The 15,183-nt window shown below is 53.7% G+C and overlaps 1 protein-coding gene across 2 annotated transcripts; it reads right to left on the bottom strand.

Annotated features, from left to right (window-relative positions):
- Positions 1-591: 591 nt before the first annotated feature.
- Positions 592-15,051, bottom strand: LAD1 (ladinin 1). 2 transcript variants are annotated; one of them, XM_079106026.1, is made up of 10 exons: positions 14,648-15,051; positions 7,262-7,399; positions 5,296-6,145; positions 4,735-4,839; positions 3,867-3,910; positions 2,337-2,409; positions 2,107-2,244; positions 1,700-1,786; positions 1,369-1,473; positions 592-1,050 (listed from the first exon to the last, which is right to left on the bottom strand). In XM_079106026.1, the coding sequence occupies exons 1-10, from the start codon at positions 14,683-14,685 to the stop codon at positions 1,045-1,047; spliced, it is 1,584 nt and encodes a 527-aa protein (XP_078962152.1). In that variant the 5' UTR covers positions 14,686-15,051; the 3' UTR covers positions 592-1,044. The 2 variants fall into 2 exon arrangements, with proteins under 2 accessions (XP_078962152.1, XP_078962153.1); XM_079106027.1 differs by having other exon boundaries at positions 1,369-1,443; positions 14,648-15,047.
- Between the last annotated feature and the right edge of the window lie 132 nt (positions 15,052-15,183).

The following is a 15,183-nucleotide window of genomic DNA, read 5'->3' as shown; positions in this document are numbered from 1 at the left end:
AATAAAAACGATTTTTTTTTACACTAAAGCCTTAAAGGGTTTGTAGGACACGGGACCAACTTGCTTGGTTTGGTTTGTCCCAGTTCTCCAGTGGCATTCTCCAAGCCCACATGGGCCATGGCATTGGGAAATAGAGGAATGGATTTCAGGAGGTTGGGATACAGTCTTGGCAGTTCCAGACTCCCAAGTCACCAAGCTCAGACCACAGAGCGATAAGCCTACCACCTTACTGGGAGAAAAGGAGAGATGAGGAGAACAATCCTCGCTCCCACCCCAGCCAAAATCTCCTTCCTTACACCTTGCAGATGTCTCTTACTAGAAAGCAAAGCCTCCAGGAAGGAATCCATTTTTAAGGTATCAGTCGTCATTTACACCTGAGAGCGAATGAGTTTATCAAATCTTTCCTGAGAACAGATTTTTTTTTTTTTTTTTTTTTTTCCTGAGAGAGGGTAAGACAAGCAGTTGCACAAAAAGCCACCGAGCTCCTGGCCAGGCAGCAGGCCAGGGAAGGGAAGGGAGAAAGGGCAGGCAGGTGGGGTACATGGACGGTATATGCTTCTCCTTCACAGTCTGGCCTGCTCTCAGCAGGCTGGGAGGTCTAGGCCTCAGCGTGGGAGACATCATAGGCACATGGAGGCACTCAATGGGAGCACATGAGGCAGGTGACCCTGGAAATCTTGAGAGACAGCCCTGTCCTGCCCCTGGAAGTGAGCAGCAGGGAGAGGATATCTCTCTCTGGGTAGAACGGTGAGGCTCCACAGTGTCCACATGCACAGTGCTGTGTCCTGGGCTGCAGCTGGGTCCCAGGATCTGCTGTACCCACAGCAGGACAAGAAGGTGCCATGGCACAGCTGATCCCGGAGGCTGGGATGGGAAGGAGCTAGCTGAGTGCTGCTGATATTTCCGGCCCCCAGGGGCCCTGGCCAGACAGGTCCAGAGGCAGGAAGGGAGTGGAGGCAGTGAGAGACACTGCTGCAGAGGTGGGCTCGCTGCGAGGAAGGGCCCCTGAGACGCAGACTTGCAGGTCTGTCTTGGCGGGGCTCGTCACACCTGAAGGCAAAGGTCAATCAGAACAAGGGAAGGGACCTCTGGACAGAAAGGTATCCCTTGGCCATAGCCCCACACCCACGCCCAATCAGAGCCCTGAAGTTGGCCTGTTGAAGAAGGTGTGGCTCTGCAGAGCCACTTCAGCAAGGCCGCAGGAGGGCTCTACTAGCATGCGGGTAGTGGGTCACACCAGTCCAAGCAAGCAGGGCCAGGGACCTTTCCAGACACCTGGACCTTGCGACTGCAGGTCAGTTAGCACATGCACATAAGTGAGTAAGTGGGGTCCCCCACCATGTGCCCACAGCCAGCCCCTCTGTTCACCTCAACATCCAGGGAGGCATCGGATTTCTTTCTCCACTGAGTCCTCTTGGTAGCCGCCAACTCCCTCCGTACTTCCTGATTGGGGGCATAAGGCTTAGGGAGGGGCTTGGGGTCCCCAAAGCCCACACCCTTGCTTAGGGTGCCCCCCCTCCCGGAAGGGAAAAGGACCCCAGGCCACCTCCTGTCTCTGTTGCCTGCTGAACCCACAGGCCCATTCATTGCCTGCACACCTCCCCCAAATCTCCACTCCTGAAACTACCCATTGCTGTCAGGCTGTCCCTCCTCTGACCCATGTCACTCTACCATGAGGCATCAAGTAGGGACAGGATACCTGGGGCTCTTGATCTCCAGACTCCTGAGTCTTACTGATCCACAGGTTGAGCCTGGATGTCACAACCCCTGACAGTCTCAAGTTGTCCTAAAAAGAGAGGCTCTAGCTTAGGACTTTGGATCATTGGCAACTGCAGGGCGTTTTCAGAGGCCCTGGAATGAGAACAGGATTCTCTGTCACTCCCACACCCACCTGTGCTTACCATGTGTACTGGGGACAATACCCGCTGTAGGGAGCCATGTACCCAGCTGAGGTGATTTGGCTTGGGGACATCAATGGTAGGTCAAGTTTCTTCCAACATTGACATAAGAAAATAGTTTTCTGGCACTGCCAAGGCCCAGGTTTGCGCTTTGGAGACCTCAGGGCTCATAAGCCCAGAGACTCCCCAACAGGGCTTCACCCCTCACCTTCCGGCTGGAGGTTGGTTCTGCGCGACTCTGGCCAGCCAGTTCCTTCTCAAAGAGGTGGCGCTTGCTGGCCACACCCACAGGAGCCACAAAGAACTCAGTGCGGGAGGAACCTTGAGACCTGACCGATTCTGATCTCTGGAAACAGAGACAAGCCACTGAGCTGTGCCTGTGAGGTGCGGGACCACACTGGGCAGGGACCCCTGCCCCTGCGGAAGAGCCCCGCCCACCTGAATGGCTGTGTGGTATCGCTCCAGCTTCTCTCCTAGCTTGACCGAGCTGGTGGTCAGCCTCACGCTGGCACTGCAGGATGTGAAGACAGGATCAGACAAGCCAGATGAGACACCAGTCCTGGCCCCCCTCACATCCTGCCATTTTGGCAAAGAGAACAGCAACCCCCACCGCAGAGTAAACTACGATGACTTGGTCAAGGTGAAGACTTCCGATTCCGGGGATTTTCCTCACCTCTTGAAAAAGACCCTGTCCAGTGGGACATCCCAAGGACAGAAGCATCTTCACTCCTCCCCCTTTCCTTCTCCTCCTGCAAACTGTCGCTTCTACCATCGTCACTTCCTGAAGCTGGCCTTTCGCTGCCACCACATTGCTACTACCTCAAAGAGACTTTGTTCCTCTCAGCTCTACCCTCTGGGGCCACAGGACAAGGACCAAACTCCCTGGCACAGCACTCGAAGTGATCTGTCCCTACCTCTCCTCTCTGTGCCAGCCCTTCTCCCCTCCCTGCCACACACCTAGGTGCCAGCTAGTTAGCTCCTGGGCTTCATACACGGTGCCTAATCACGTGCTGTCCCCTCAACCCAAAATGCCACACCTCCACTTTTCCATCTGGGAATCTCCTGCTAGTTCAAGTCCCATACTGAATGTCCACGGCTCTGTGGCACCTTGCTAGCTCCACGGGCCGAGTAATTGCAGCAGCCACCAAGCGCTGAGCCCGTTACACATTCCTATCCCACACTTCCTCTCTTGGGTGACTCTGTGTTTAATGGTCTTATGCAAGTTGCTCCAGGGCAGCTGCTGGGTTTTTTTTGTGTTTTTGGTGCCAGGGATTAAACCCAGGGGTGCTCAACCACTGAGTCACATCCCCAACCCTTTTTCTTATCTTTTATTTAGAGACAGGATCTTGCTGAGTTGCTTAAGGCCTCATTTTTTCTGAGGCTGGCTTTGAACTCATGATCCTCCTGCCTCAGCCTCCAAGCCACTGGGATGGCCACTGTATCTTCTTTGTTCTCCTCCTCCTCCAGCCCCACCCCCAGCCTGGCCTGGTCCAGCAGAGGCCACCTCAGGAAGATTAGAGGGCAGAAGAATACAACAGAGTGGATCAAATTCCCAGCACAGGCAGAACTGCTTTTCAGATTCAATTTCAGATCTTTTTCAACATACAGTCCTTGGACTACTATCTGGACATACAGAGCAGGGAGGTACTTACTGAACATGCAGAGTCCCAGGCCTGCCCCCGTAGAGGCTTCCCCTTCCTTGCACTGTTCTTTAGTCTCCCTTCTGGGAAGCCCTTCTCCTCTTCCCACTCCAAGCCCTGAGACGCAAGCCTCCTCCCCTTCAGAGTCCCTCCCCAAAGCAGCTCTCCATGTCTCATGGCCTCAGTCCCTCCTGTTAATCCATCCCTCTGGCAGATCCAGAGCTCGGGCAAGATCTGCACTTCCCCTTGCACCGCCTGGCACAGGAGGGCAGGTGCTCGGGAACTATGTGACCAGGCAGAAGACAGCTAGAGCCTCCAGGCCTCCCACCTGCGGGTTAAGGCTGTTTCCGAGTTGTCTTTCCTAGGGCTCATCTGAAACGAGAAGAGGTGGCGGTAAGTATGAGTCCCAGAGAGGTCAGCGGCCCTCTCGAGGCAGAGTCCAGCTCTCAGGACACTTCCTTCTCCCCAGACCCGCCTACCACCAAAGAAGCAGGCGCCCACGCCTTCATCGGAGACCCTCTTCCTATCTGGGAAGCACCTTCCTCCACCCAATAGCCTGGGCCTGAAGTCATTCCTGCCTCCTCCAGCCCTGCTCAGGAACCTGTCACCACCTGTCTTCCTATCTGCTGCCCCACTGACCAAGAACCTGTGTGCACCGATCAACCTCAGGCCTTCAGCCTCCTCTCCAGGCCTGGAACGCATTAGGGCCCAAAGCACAGTCAACAGTGAAGGAGTGGATGACCCAGTGAACACAAGACTAAGAATAAATACTGGGACCCAACCAAATGAGACTTCCCTCTCCACATGATTTGTACTGTTGGGGTGGGAGCTGATTAGAGCGAGCACTGCGGGGACCCTGCTGCTTCTGCCCTGCCCTCCCTCTTGGGTGGGGACCAGACTTGATGGAGGCAGGTGTGGGGCTGGCAGCCCTGCCTGGTCCTGGCATACGCCATCTTCCTGCAGCCCCGGCCTTCCCCACTAGGTGGGGCTACTTATGCTTATGCACACCAGTCAGTAACCTTTTTCCTTTATTTAACAGGTCCTGGTTTGTGTTTTTGGCCAGCCATGAGAATCCAAAGCCCCTCTCTATCCAGTGTGCCTTCATGCTGTCTAACCTAAGGCTCCTTTACTGTGATGGGTAGTTTCCTCGGCTTGCCCTCCAGATGATTAGAGACAAGAGTGTCCTGGGCTCTCACCCGAAAGGAGATGGTCCTGGGGCTGGAGCGTTTAAGGGAGCTGCTGTAGGTGATCTGGGTGGGTGAGGATGTGTCTGCTTCTTCCTCCTTGCTGGGGATTTTCACCTGGGTGGAGCACAGAGTCACACAAAAGGTGGAGAATTCACCATCCTTGGTAGAGGTCTAGGGCCCTACCCAGGCTAAGTAGCCCCTAAACCCAAGCTGCCATGGTGACCCCATGCACCTGGCTCATTCCAGGAGCTGCGGGAGAAAGGGGGAGAGTGAGACAGTCCTGCGCCTTATTCTCCTGCCTACCCTGGAGACAGTCGGGCCCCCCAGCAGAGCTTTGAGAGAGCTTGATTTCCTAAGAACCTTCTGGGGTCCTGGAGTAAGATGCGGTAGGGTCCCAGTTGCTCCCTGCCACATGGCTGGTGTCCCTTTCAGTGGCTAGGAGCAGCAGGGAGACCCAGCCTGAAGGTGGGAGGAGAGGAAGCAGCAAGGGAGCCAGAGGCCACTGGTAAGACTGGCAGGGAGGCCAGTCCAGGAGGCAGTGGGTGGGAGGAGACAGGGAGAACTGCCAACCTGGAGTGTGATGGGCTTAAGACGAGAAGCCACTGTCGGAGGGTCTGGTGGGGAAGGTGGGTTCTTGCCCGGGAGGGCTCTTCCTCTTTGCTCCTTCGTGTTGGCCTGGCTTTCCCCAGAGGCCTGGGGTGGCTCTGAGGCTGTTGCCTTCCTTGGGGCCGGCTTCGTCTCTGAGACCGGTGACTTTTCAAAGATGGATGCTTTCTCAGACACCAATCTCCTCTCGGGCATCTTCTCAGAGACACTTGCTTTTTCTAGAATCGACGTTTTCTCCAAGATGGATCTTTTCTCTGATGCTGTTGTTTTCTCAGACACAGATGTTTTCTCAGGGGCCGGGGACTTGTCTGAGACACCTGTGTTTTCTGGAACAGGCTTCCTCCCTGAGCTGCCTCGCTTCCTCAGCACTGCTGTCTTCTCAAATGGAGATGTTTTCTCTGGGGCTGGTCCCTTCTCGGAGGTGCAGGTTTCCTTGCCAGGCACTGCTGTCTTCTCTGACACAGGAGATTTCTCAGAGACTGAAGTCTCCTCTGGAAGCCCCTTCTTCCCTGCTCCTGGTTCCTCCTCCCGGGCCCAGGGTCCTCGCTGCTCCCGGCTCAGTCTCCTGCGGGGTGGGGGTTCTGGTTCCTTCTTGGGCACTAGGGGCTGCTTTACGGCCTGCCCCAGGCCCAGACCATCTCTTCCCTCCTCAGCCTCTATCCGCTCCTGGATGGGGGTCTGTGCAGCCTCCACTGCCTGCCGCCTCTGCCTCCGCTCCTGCCGAGTCCTGAGGATGCTTTGGATGTCCTCATCTTCATCTTTGGAGGCTGGGAGTGGTAGCTTAGGTACCTCTGCTTCCTCTACGCTGGGTAGCCTGAGCCAGAGCCAGAAGAAGATGGAGACAGGGTGGGAGATAGATTCAGAGGACATCAGAAGTGAGACAATCAATAAACACTGATTGTGCTACAGCTTTATGTGTGCCAGGCTGTGCTGGGGCGTGGGAGGTCAACAGGATAAATGGGGTCCCTGACCCCCAGAGCTTAGATCAAGGTCAGAGGTATTCAGGACTGTTCAAAGGTCACACAGCTAACTGGAGAGAGCTGGGATTAGAACTCAAGGCTTCTGAGTCACCCTCACCTACTCCTGTCAATCATACGGGTGCAGCTGGGATTAGGTGGCAGTCACAGGTTTGACTTAGCCCAGGGCACATAGCCCAGCTCCCTCCTCTTGGGGGCAAAGGAACAAGAGCAATATGAGAAGATTGCCCCAAACCTACAGCATTTAGTTTCCAGCTAAAGGAGATTCTTTTCCTTCCACCACCCTGCTCTCCATTAATTTCAAGCAAGTTAACGCACTGTCTGCCTCTCAAATCTCAGTTTTCAAATCTGCAAACTAAGCTTGTCAGGAGGTACAATGAGCCTCATTCCATGAGAACACAGTCCTGGTGACATTCAGTAAGTCCTGGGCCCTTGTCTTCCTTTCCCGCATGTTCCTCCCCTCCGAACTAACTTGGGAAGGATCAAGGCTAGAGGGAGGCAGCCTGTTTAATGGACAGAGTTGAGCCACGGGACTTGACAAATCTGGATGGAAATTCCGGCTGTGCCACTCTTGAGGTATATAATCTCAGCACATCACCTAAATGCCCTTCCACCAGTTTCTCCCTGTAAAACTGGTTAATAATCCCTGTCTCTCAGGGATAGTGTGAGGATTCAATGAGCAATGTCCATAAAATGTCCAGCCAGGTATGGGCCAGGAGGTGGTCTCAACAAACAGCAGCAATAGTTGCTCTGGTGAAGATGGAACTGGCAGAACAAGGGAGGGGTCTGAGGAGGGTAAGGAACTTGACATTTGTCTTCTCACCCTTCAGCCTCATTCCCTGGGTCTCGAGCCTGTGGCAGACCAAACACATTGCATGGAATATGTCTGGGCCGGCCAAGTCCATCCCTGACACCTAGAATGAGGAAATGATGCCTAGCCCCCACCCTGGTACCTCTCAGTGGCCTGACGGTCTCCGTTCTGGGTGAGTCTAGGAGACTCATCGTCTGTGGTAGAACTCAGGTTGCGATGCCGGCGCCTGCGTTCACGCTCCTGCTCTTCTTCGTCCTCCAGAGTCCGTTGCCTGGCCAGGCTGGGGGAAGGAGGTGAGGGTCAGCACAGCTCTGGGACACCCTAGCACCATTCCCAATCCAGACTCCCATGGACTAAGAGAAGAGAAAACACCCTCTAGGCCTACAAGCAGCCATGGAGCACGGGCAATATGGACGGTCTGAACAGAGCCATGCTGTACTTCTTCAGAGACCCAGGATGAATGACATAATGTAAAATCACTTAGTAAGATTTGTGTGGCCAGGCATGGTGGCACATGCTTAAAGTCTCAAGTACTTGGGAGGCTGAGGCAGGAGGATCACGTGAGCCTAAGAGTTCCAGGCCAAAATGGGTAACACAGCAAGACTGCTAGATTTGCTAAATCAGCCTCAAATTTGCAATCCTCCTGCCTCGGTTTTCCAAGTAGCTGAAATTATAGGCATGTATCACTGTGCTTGGCTCCTGGATTATAGGATGTTTAGCAGTAGCAATATTTCCCAGTTTTGACAACCAAGTTTCCCAACATTGAAAAATATTAATATTGGTATTACCAATATTACCAAATAACCCTTGGGGGTCATAATCACCCCAAATGAGAACCACTGTGTTGAAATTTTCTCAGGACTACAGGGTGGAAATGTGGGGCCTCCCTCTGGGGTGACTAGGAATGTGGAAAGGTGAGTATAGTTCTGCCCAAAGAAAGCAAATGAACTTGACAAGTTCCATTCTCTTTTCAGTCCTGGAATTCTTAGATAATATCCCTTAATGAACAATCACAGGGGAACCTCCTCAGAGTTATCCAATTCTCAGTAAAATCCTAGCCTTTAGTGATAAGGGTCAGGGACAGACTCACACATTAGACAAGTTATACCTGGAAAAGACTCTAATATGCCTTTATTTCCCAGGAGTACTTTTAACCTCTCCCATCTTTTAGAACTTTCCTTTGCCTGGAAAAGCAAGGGGACCTTATACACCCTAATGCAGTTCCTGCACCATGTCACCTGTCACCCATGGGACAAAATAGGCACTCTCCCAAGCAGCCAGCCATCCCCACTATCCATCCAGTCACTCTTCATTCACATATCTATCCATTCATTCACCTGTCAATCCAAATACCCAGCTACCTTGTAACTTGCTGATTTCCCTACCTATTTCCATCATCTTCTCCACTGGTCCTACCACTCACCCACCCACCCACCTCTCCTGCAGTCCATCTATTTCCATCTACCTGTTCTTCTAATTCAACCAAAGAGCAAATAAATACTTGCTAAGCAACTGTGATGGGCCAGCACCATGTTGGGATCACAGAACAACATGGCAGCTTCTTCACCCTAGAGAAACCTACAAACCAGTGATCTAGAAGCATGTCCACCAAGAATTCTTCCAACCAAAGTACAGAAATTGTTCTGCAGAGTAAGAGAGCGATGACTACAGATAAGTATTATCAGAAAAGACTCACAGAAGGGATGGCATCTGCACTGAATCTCAGTGGGTGATGGACTGTGGGAAAACTGGCAACCCAGGGAGAAGCGGGGCACCAAGCATGCTGAGAAATTCAAAGGAATGGGGTTTGTCGGGACAGGTTGCTGTGTTTCCCTCAGAGATGCAAGAGGATTTGAATAGTGGAATGAGGGGCTGTAAAGGTCAGATGGGCTGAGCATTCCCTGGTGCTTTCCTATGACACCCCTAGCACTCTTTGGGGCTCAAGTCAGAAGGTTCTGGAACTTGCCCTGAGCTACAGCAATGACTAGAAAGCCTCCTCTTGCTGCTTTCAGGTGCCACTTTCAAATCTCTTTAGTGGTCCTGGCCACTCTGTCCCTGAGTGTAGCATCATGAAATCAAGCCTTGACTCAAGGGGACTGGTTTCTGAAAAAGACAAAAATCACATGAACCCACAAATTTCATATGAATTGCATCTAAGATGCACCTCTGGGCCTCCTGAAGAAGAGAATTCTCGGGTGTCTTTACAAGGGAGGGTCAGGGCCTGGTTTCTAGCCCTCCTGCCCTTGGACAAGGGCTCCCTTTTCTCTTCTTCAGTTTTCACTCCTAAAATGATAAGGACGAACCACATAACAGCTCTGCTTTTCTTCTAGGTCCAGCCTCACATTTATAGAGCCCACATTTGCTAAACAAATATTTTTTGAGCACCCACGTCCCAGGCATGATTCCAGGGGGCGGGCTACAGCAAGGAATGAGACCAGCAGGCTCTCCCTTCACAGAGCACATGGAGGGCGAGGCAGATTGCGAACAAGGAAACAAGCCCCTGAAGAAAATGACATGAGGACATGGGACGAGGTAAGTGATGGGAAAGAAGGTACTTAGGTGGAAGCCTCTCTGAGACACCTGGCTTCAAAGCAGCAATGTCCCAAAAAGGGGACACAGCACTCACACAGTCTAGTGTGAGCCGAGGGGTGTTCAGGGGATGACGGCAAGCCAGGGCCAGACAGCAGCCCACAGGGAAGCTGGACAGCAAGCGAAGGCAGAGCAGAGGGCCATGGAGACACTCGAGTATCCAATATGGTGACAGGCACCCAATAGGTGCCAAAAAATGGAAAGAACGAGTGTAAACATCAGTTTTCGGGACTGCTGTCCTCCACAGGAATTTCCAACCCTCTGTCTCCATCCAGAAGAGCACAAAGGTGGAGAGGAAATCCTGAGCTCCTCACAGGCAATCTGCCCATCTCTCCATGCAGTGGGGGAATGTCTACCTGCACATCACCCCACAGGAAAGGAGAAACTTCCCTTGGAAGAGAAACTTCTGGTTCTCCCAATTCTGCCAACAGGCAGCTCTTTTGGGGGAGTACCTCAGAGCCCCCCTCATCAGCTTCCCCTCTATTCCACCTCAGCGCACACGCAGAGGGGCCCCCCAATCAAAGTTTCCAGTATGAAAACGAGCACCCAACAAGTGCCAACAAGTGTGAAAGAACAAGTGTAAACATCAGCTTCAGGACTGTGGCCTTGATTGAAGGTCTCAAACAAGATTCCCCTGGGCCTTCACACGAGCCCTGTGAGCTCTATGTGTTTCTAGATTGTTCCTTCATTCACTCTCTTAGGAGTCGGCTTCTGCCGGCTTTCATCTGAGGTCACATCTCCACCCCTCCTTCTGTGGATACACCCCTGCCCTCCAAGTTTGGGAACAGCTCTTGCCCTCCAAAGAGGGATTCACAAACTGAGGAAAGTGACCCACAAAGTCAGAAGCTCCTCTCCCCTGACCACACCCACAGCAGGGCTGGGCTGGAGCCTCTGGGATTCCTTGGTCCTGAGCAACCCAGTTCCCACACACAGTTCTCAGCCCTCAGGGAAGCAGCGTATTTGTTTATCCTTCAGCGGGGCCCTATATGGTATGTGATCAGTCTGAGCCTGGTCTCTTCAGAAGTGACTCACTCCCCGGTCCCGTCCAGGCCTGGGCTATAGGGGATGGGGGCCAGGTGTCCTTGAGTGTTCCCAAGTTTTACAACAAGACCCCACAACTCACCCACAGTGATATGGCCACCACCCCTGCTGCTCAGGAATCATGGGCTTCCTTCAACCCCAACACCTGGCAAAATAAGAGTCCCTTCAGCACTACCCCACCCTGAGGGAGGAATGTTATCACCAATAAGCAAAGATTATTGGCCTCTAAAGATGAGGAAATGGACAGAAATTGAAAGGAAAAAGGGCAAAGGTCAGTCTCCAGGAGTTGTAACTGCTAAGAGCCAAATAGTAGAGTTGAGGGCCTAGAACAGGGCTTCCTGCTTGCTGAATGTAGTAAAAAATAAATCACTAACCTACAAGAATAAAGGAAGATGTGATAACATGAACACTCAAGTGCTTCCCAAAATGCCAGGTACTAAGTATTTCACAAATACTTAAATGTACAAATGCTTTAAACACCTTTCCACCCCTGTGAGGTAAAGGGATGTCACCCCATTTTGCATAGGAGGAAACAGAGGCTTAGGGGTTAATAACTTTCTGAAGAAAATGCAGCTAATGAAAAGAAGAAACTAAGACTCCAATCTAAGTCAGCCTCCCAAAACCTCATGTCCTTTACCATGACACCAACTGCCAGAAAAGGATGTCCTGAGAGGACTAGCAGGAGGTGGGGGGTGGGGGGAGACCGTCTCTGCAGCCCACCAACAGCAGAACAGTAAGGGAAGGAGCAAGGGAGCCCTGGAAGGTTGGGATTCTCCATCCCAGGACAGGCTGGAGTTCTGGGCGCACCCTGAGAGGGCAGAGGTTTGGGCCCCAGAACCAGGCCCTGGGTGGAACCTGCAGAGTCCAGCAGCAGGGGAATGCCAGGCACTCTCACCAGCTACGCCACAGTCCTGGGCACCTGGCCCACTACTCCCTCCCTCTTCACAAAACTTTCCTCCACCTCCCAACCTTCATTTGAGGTCACACACCCCTCTATTTGCCTCACAGAGAGCCACTAATCCTTCCCCACCCCTGACTCCACCAACTCTATCCTTTGGGGATGGGGGTTCTCGCTCACATAATTCTAAAGTCCTTCCTCCCTGGAGCTCACTTTGAGCACTCTCCTGGAGGGGTTTCTTCCTGAAGTCTGATTCCATCTATTCTGCATCAAGTATATAAGTGTTTGTTAAATGTCATGTTTGGCAGTAAAACCTATTTTCCCAAATTGAATCATATGTAGAAGCCTGTTCTTCGGCAGATCAAGCCTCAGCTACTCTGGTTAAAGTAGGAAGAGGATGTGAAAGCTGCCCCAGAAGCATTTTGTTAACCCTGGGGCTCAAGAAGCAGGGGTTGGGGAAAGGAAAAATGGAGGAAAAGCTCAGGCCTGGCCATGACCGTGGGCCAGTCTTCACCCCAGAGTGGGCAGGCCTCAGGATCCCCTTCCATATACTGAGGGGTCACTGTGGGTGGTCTGAGGTCCCTTCAGGCCCAGATGATCTAGGGAGAGGTGCCAGGAGGACTCTGGGAAGCACTTGGAGGTGGGAGGGCTGCTTAAGGCCCCAGCAGGGAAATGATTAACCTGTGACTGCTTAGTCCCAGGCACTCCCAGATCCACTCCTCACCCCCTGCAGACAGGCCTGGCCTAGCCCCACTGGTCACCAGGTCAGCCCAGGGAGGAAAGGACAAGGCTGCTGACCAGGGCAGTTAGCCAGTCAGCTCACAATCCCAGGTTGGAACACCTGAATTTCTACTTACTGCCCATGACAGGCTGCAGGCTGGCCCTAAGCTCCCTACCAGAGGGTCCTTATTGGGACCACACTCACCACACCCTCCCTAGCCTGGGAGACTTGGTTGACAGTGACTCACAGCCCTTTCCTCCTGGCCCGCTGAGGCTTGTTGTTCAGTCAAGGAGCAGAGCAAGAGCGATCCTCTGTTCCAGGTGCCTCATCAGGGTGAATGCTGGCAGCAGCTGTATCTACCCACAGGGCTCTGGGAGGGCTGGGGACAGGTAGGGAGGGTAGGCCAGGACTTTCCTGCCACTTAGCCTTGACATCCCATGGGAACTTGGCCCACCCCTGCCCACCGAGTCCATGTCCCTCTGAGCAGAAAAGCTAAGACCAGACCTTGCTCCTACTTTAAAAGTTCTGATACCCTAGCTGCCCCCACAAACATACACGCACACCTATACATAACCAGGCATGCTCTCAGACACAGGATCACATACACCCCACCTCAGTAGTGTCTGCTGTGTATTTTTAACCCAATACAGAGTACCGGGTTTTCAATGAAACTGAGCGTACTTGAATTTGCAAACTCTGAACTCAGTAATACAAAAACCTACTGCCCACACATGTCTCATCACTACATAGGCCGTAAATATTCTCACCCCCACATATGGCCACACACACACTTCTAAGCATACATTCATAGGTACAGATATGCCACACCTAGAAGCGAAGACACTCCCACATCAACCCCATGCACACTGACCCACATGCAGAGTCCAAGGCCTTGAACCCCGGCCCCACCCTCAGCAAACCTTCCCTGGGGTGTGTCAACCTCTTCAGCAGCCTGGGTTTCTTTTCCAGAGCACTGGGTCCCCTCCATTCTTGGGGTTTACCTTTTCCCTTCTTTAGACCCCATAAGCTTCTCTGCACTGGGGTTACTGGGCAACTGTGCTCAGAGCAGTGTGAGGTCTTGAGAGTCTGGGGACGCGCTCCCTGCTCCCCTCCCTCTGGCCCAGGAGGATGAGCTACTATGGAGAAGCTCAGTCTGAAATCCTGGAAAAGCTCCGAGGCCCTTCAGGGAGGGTAAGAAGAATGAGATCTTAAAGTGCTGGAAAATGCCCGAAAGATGCCTTGATAAGCAAGGCCTGTGATACCCAAACTGCTGGAGGGGGCTGGGTTGCACCTGCAGAGATGGCCCTAACCTCATGATAGGTCTGAAGATCTAAAGGCTCACCTGTGAGGAACCAAGAGATCAATTTCTACCTGGCTGAAGCCTAATAAATCAAAGAAGCAAGGTTCCAGCGTTGGGCTACTGCACAGGCCTCAGTTTTCTTAAGGACAAAGAGTGAGTGTGTGTGTTTTGGGAGACAGGGTACCCAGTGTGAAGATGAGGAGATAAAGATGCTCATTTCAGCACTTCTGGAGAGGGGTGGAGGGCAGCTTCAAGAGGAATCACTAAGCACAAGGAGAGGGCTGCCTCCTGGACACCTGCCATTCCTAGGCTTCTCTCTCTCTCTCTCTCTGACAGGAAGTTCACCAGGCCCAGATAAGATACGCAATCCCCACACTCTTTATGAGATGAGATCTCAAATGAAGATGGGTCAGCAACCATCTTGAAGTCCCCAGCCCAGCTGCCACTCCAAAATGCCATACTCACAATTTGAGCCTCCCTTGATGGAGAAGGGGAGTGGTCTGTTCCCCATTCCGCTAACGGTAGGGCCACTCCTATTCCCTCTCCCAAGAGGGGCTGAGAGACCCTAGGCAGGAGCCTGACACAACAGCTCTCCACGGGAGCCAGGAGCGGTGAGGGAGGCTGAAACCTTCCCAATTCCCCCAAAAGTTCTTTTTACCCCACCGTGGGAAAGGTCACACCCTGGAGCTGTCCAGGCTGGGGATCAACCTTCACCAAGTACTCCGTTTGGGGTCCTCAACCGCGAGGGGAGAACAGGAAGCCGGAGATGAGCAAGAATGTCACTGTCAGTGAAGGATCGGGAGTTTGGCCCCAATTCTGTCCTTCCCGAGGAGCTGCAAGACCGAGAACCCGCCTCAGTGCCAGGATCCCAGGGCGAGGAGGAGACCGATGACCAGGGACAGGAGATCCGATCGTAAGGTATGCGGCTGACCACCGCCCGGCATGGGCCGGCTCCCCTCCTGCCTGCATCGGCGCTCACCTGGACAGCGCGGACCAGTCCTTTCTGCTGACAGACATGCTGCTGGAGCCCCGCGGCCGCCGCGCGCGTGGTGCCGGGTGCTGGGTGCTGGGTGCCGGGTGCTGGGCGCCCGCCGCCGCGTCTCACCTGCACGCCCCTCCCCCGCGCCCAGGTAGGATCACATGGCCGCTTATCTCACCCGCGCTCGCGCCCCGCGCCGCCGTGCTCCAATTTGCCGACCGGGAGCGGCCTCTGGGGTGTGGGCGTCCCAGACAAAGCCGCATTGATCTCCGCCCGGCCGCTCTGGCAGCGCGGGGCGAGCGCAGGGTGGACTGTCCGACCGGCCGCGGGCTCACCGACGGCGCCCGGGCGAGCGCGGGGCTGCTCGGCTGCCCCGGGCCAGGGCGGGCGACTTCCTGCTCAGAACCAGTCCGACCAGCTTGGCGCTGGGCCGCCTCTTCTCGCAGTGTCGCTGCGGCCCCGAGTACCGGGGAGTGGGGCGGAGGGGCGGAGGGGCGGGGATCCGAAGATCGGGGTCAGGCTGAGCTCTCTGCCTG

Source organism: Sciurus vulgaris, assembly GCF_902686455.1.
Source record: "Sciurus vulgaris genome assembly, chromosome: 12".
NCBI classification, from domain to species: domain Eukaryota; kingdom Metazoa; phylum Chordata; class Mammalia; order Rodentia; family Sciuridae; genus Sciurus; species Sciurus vulgaris.
This window is presented reverse-complemented; position numbering and strand designations above follow the sequence as displayed.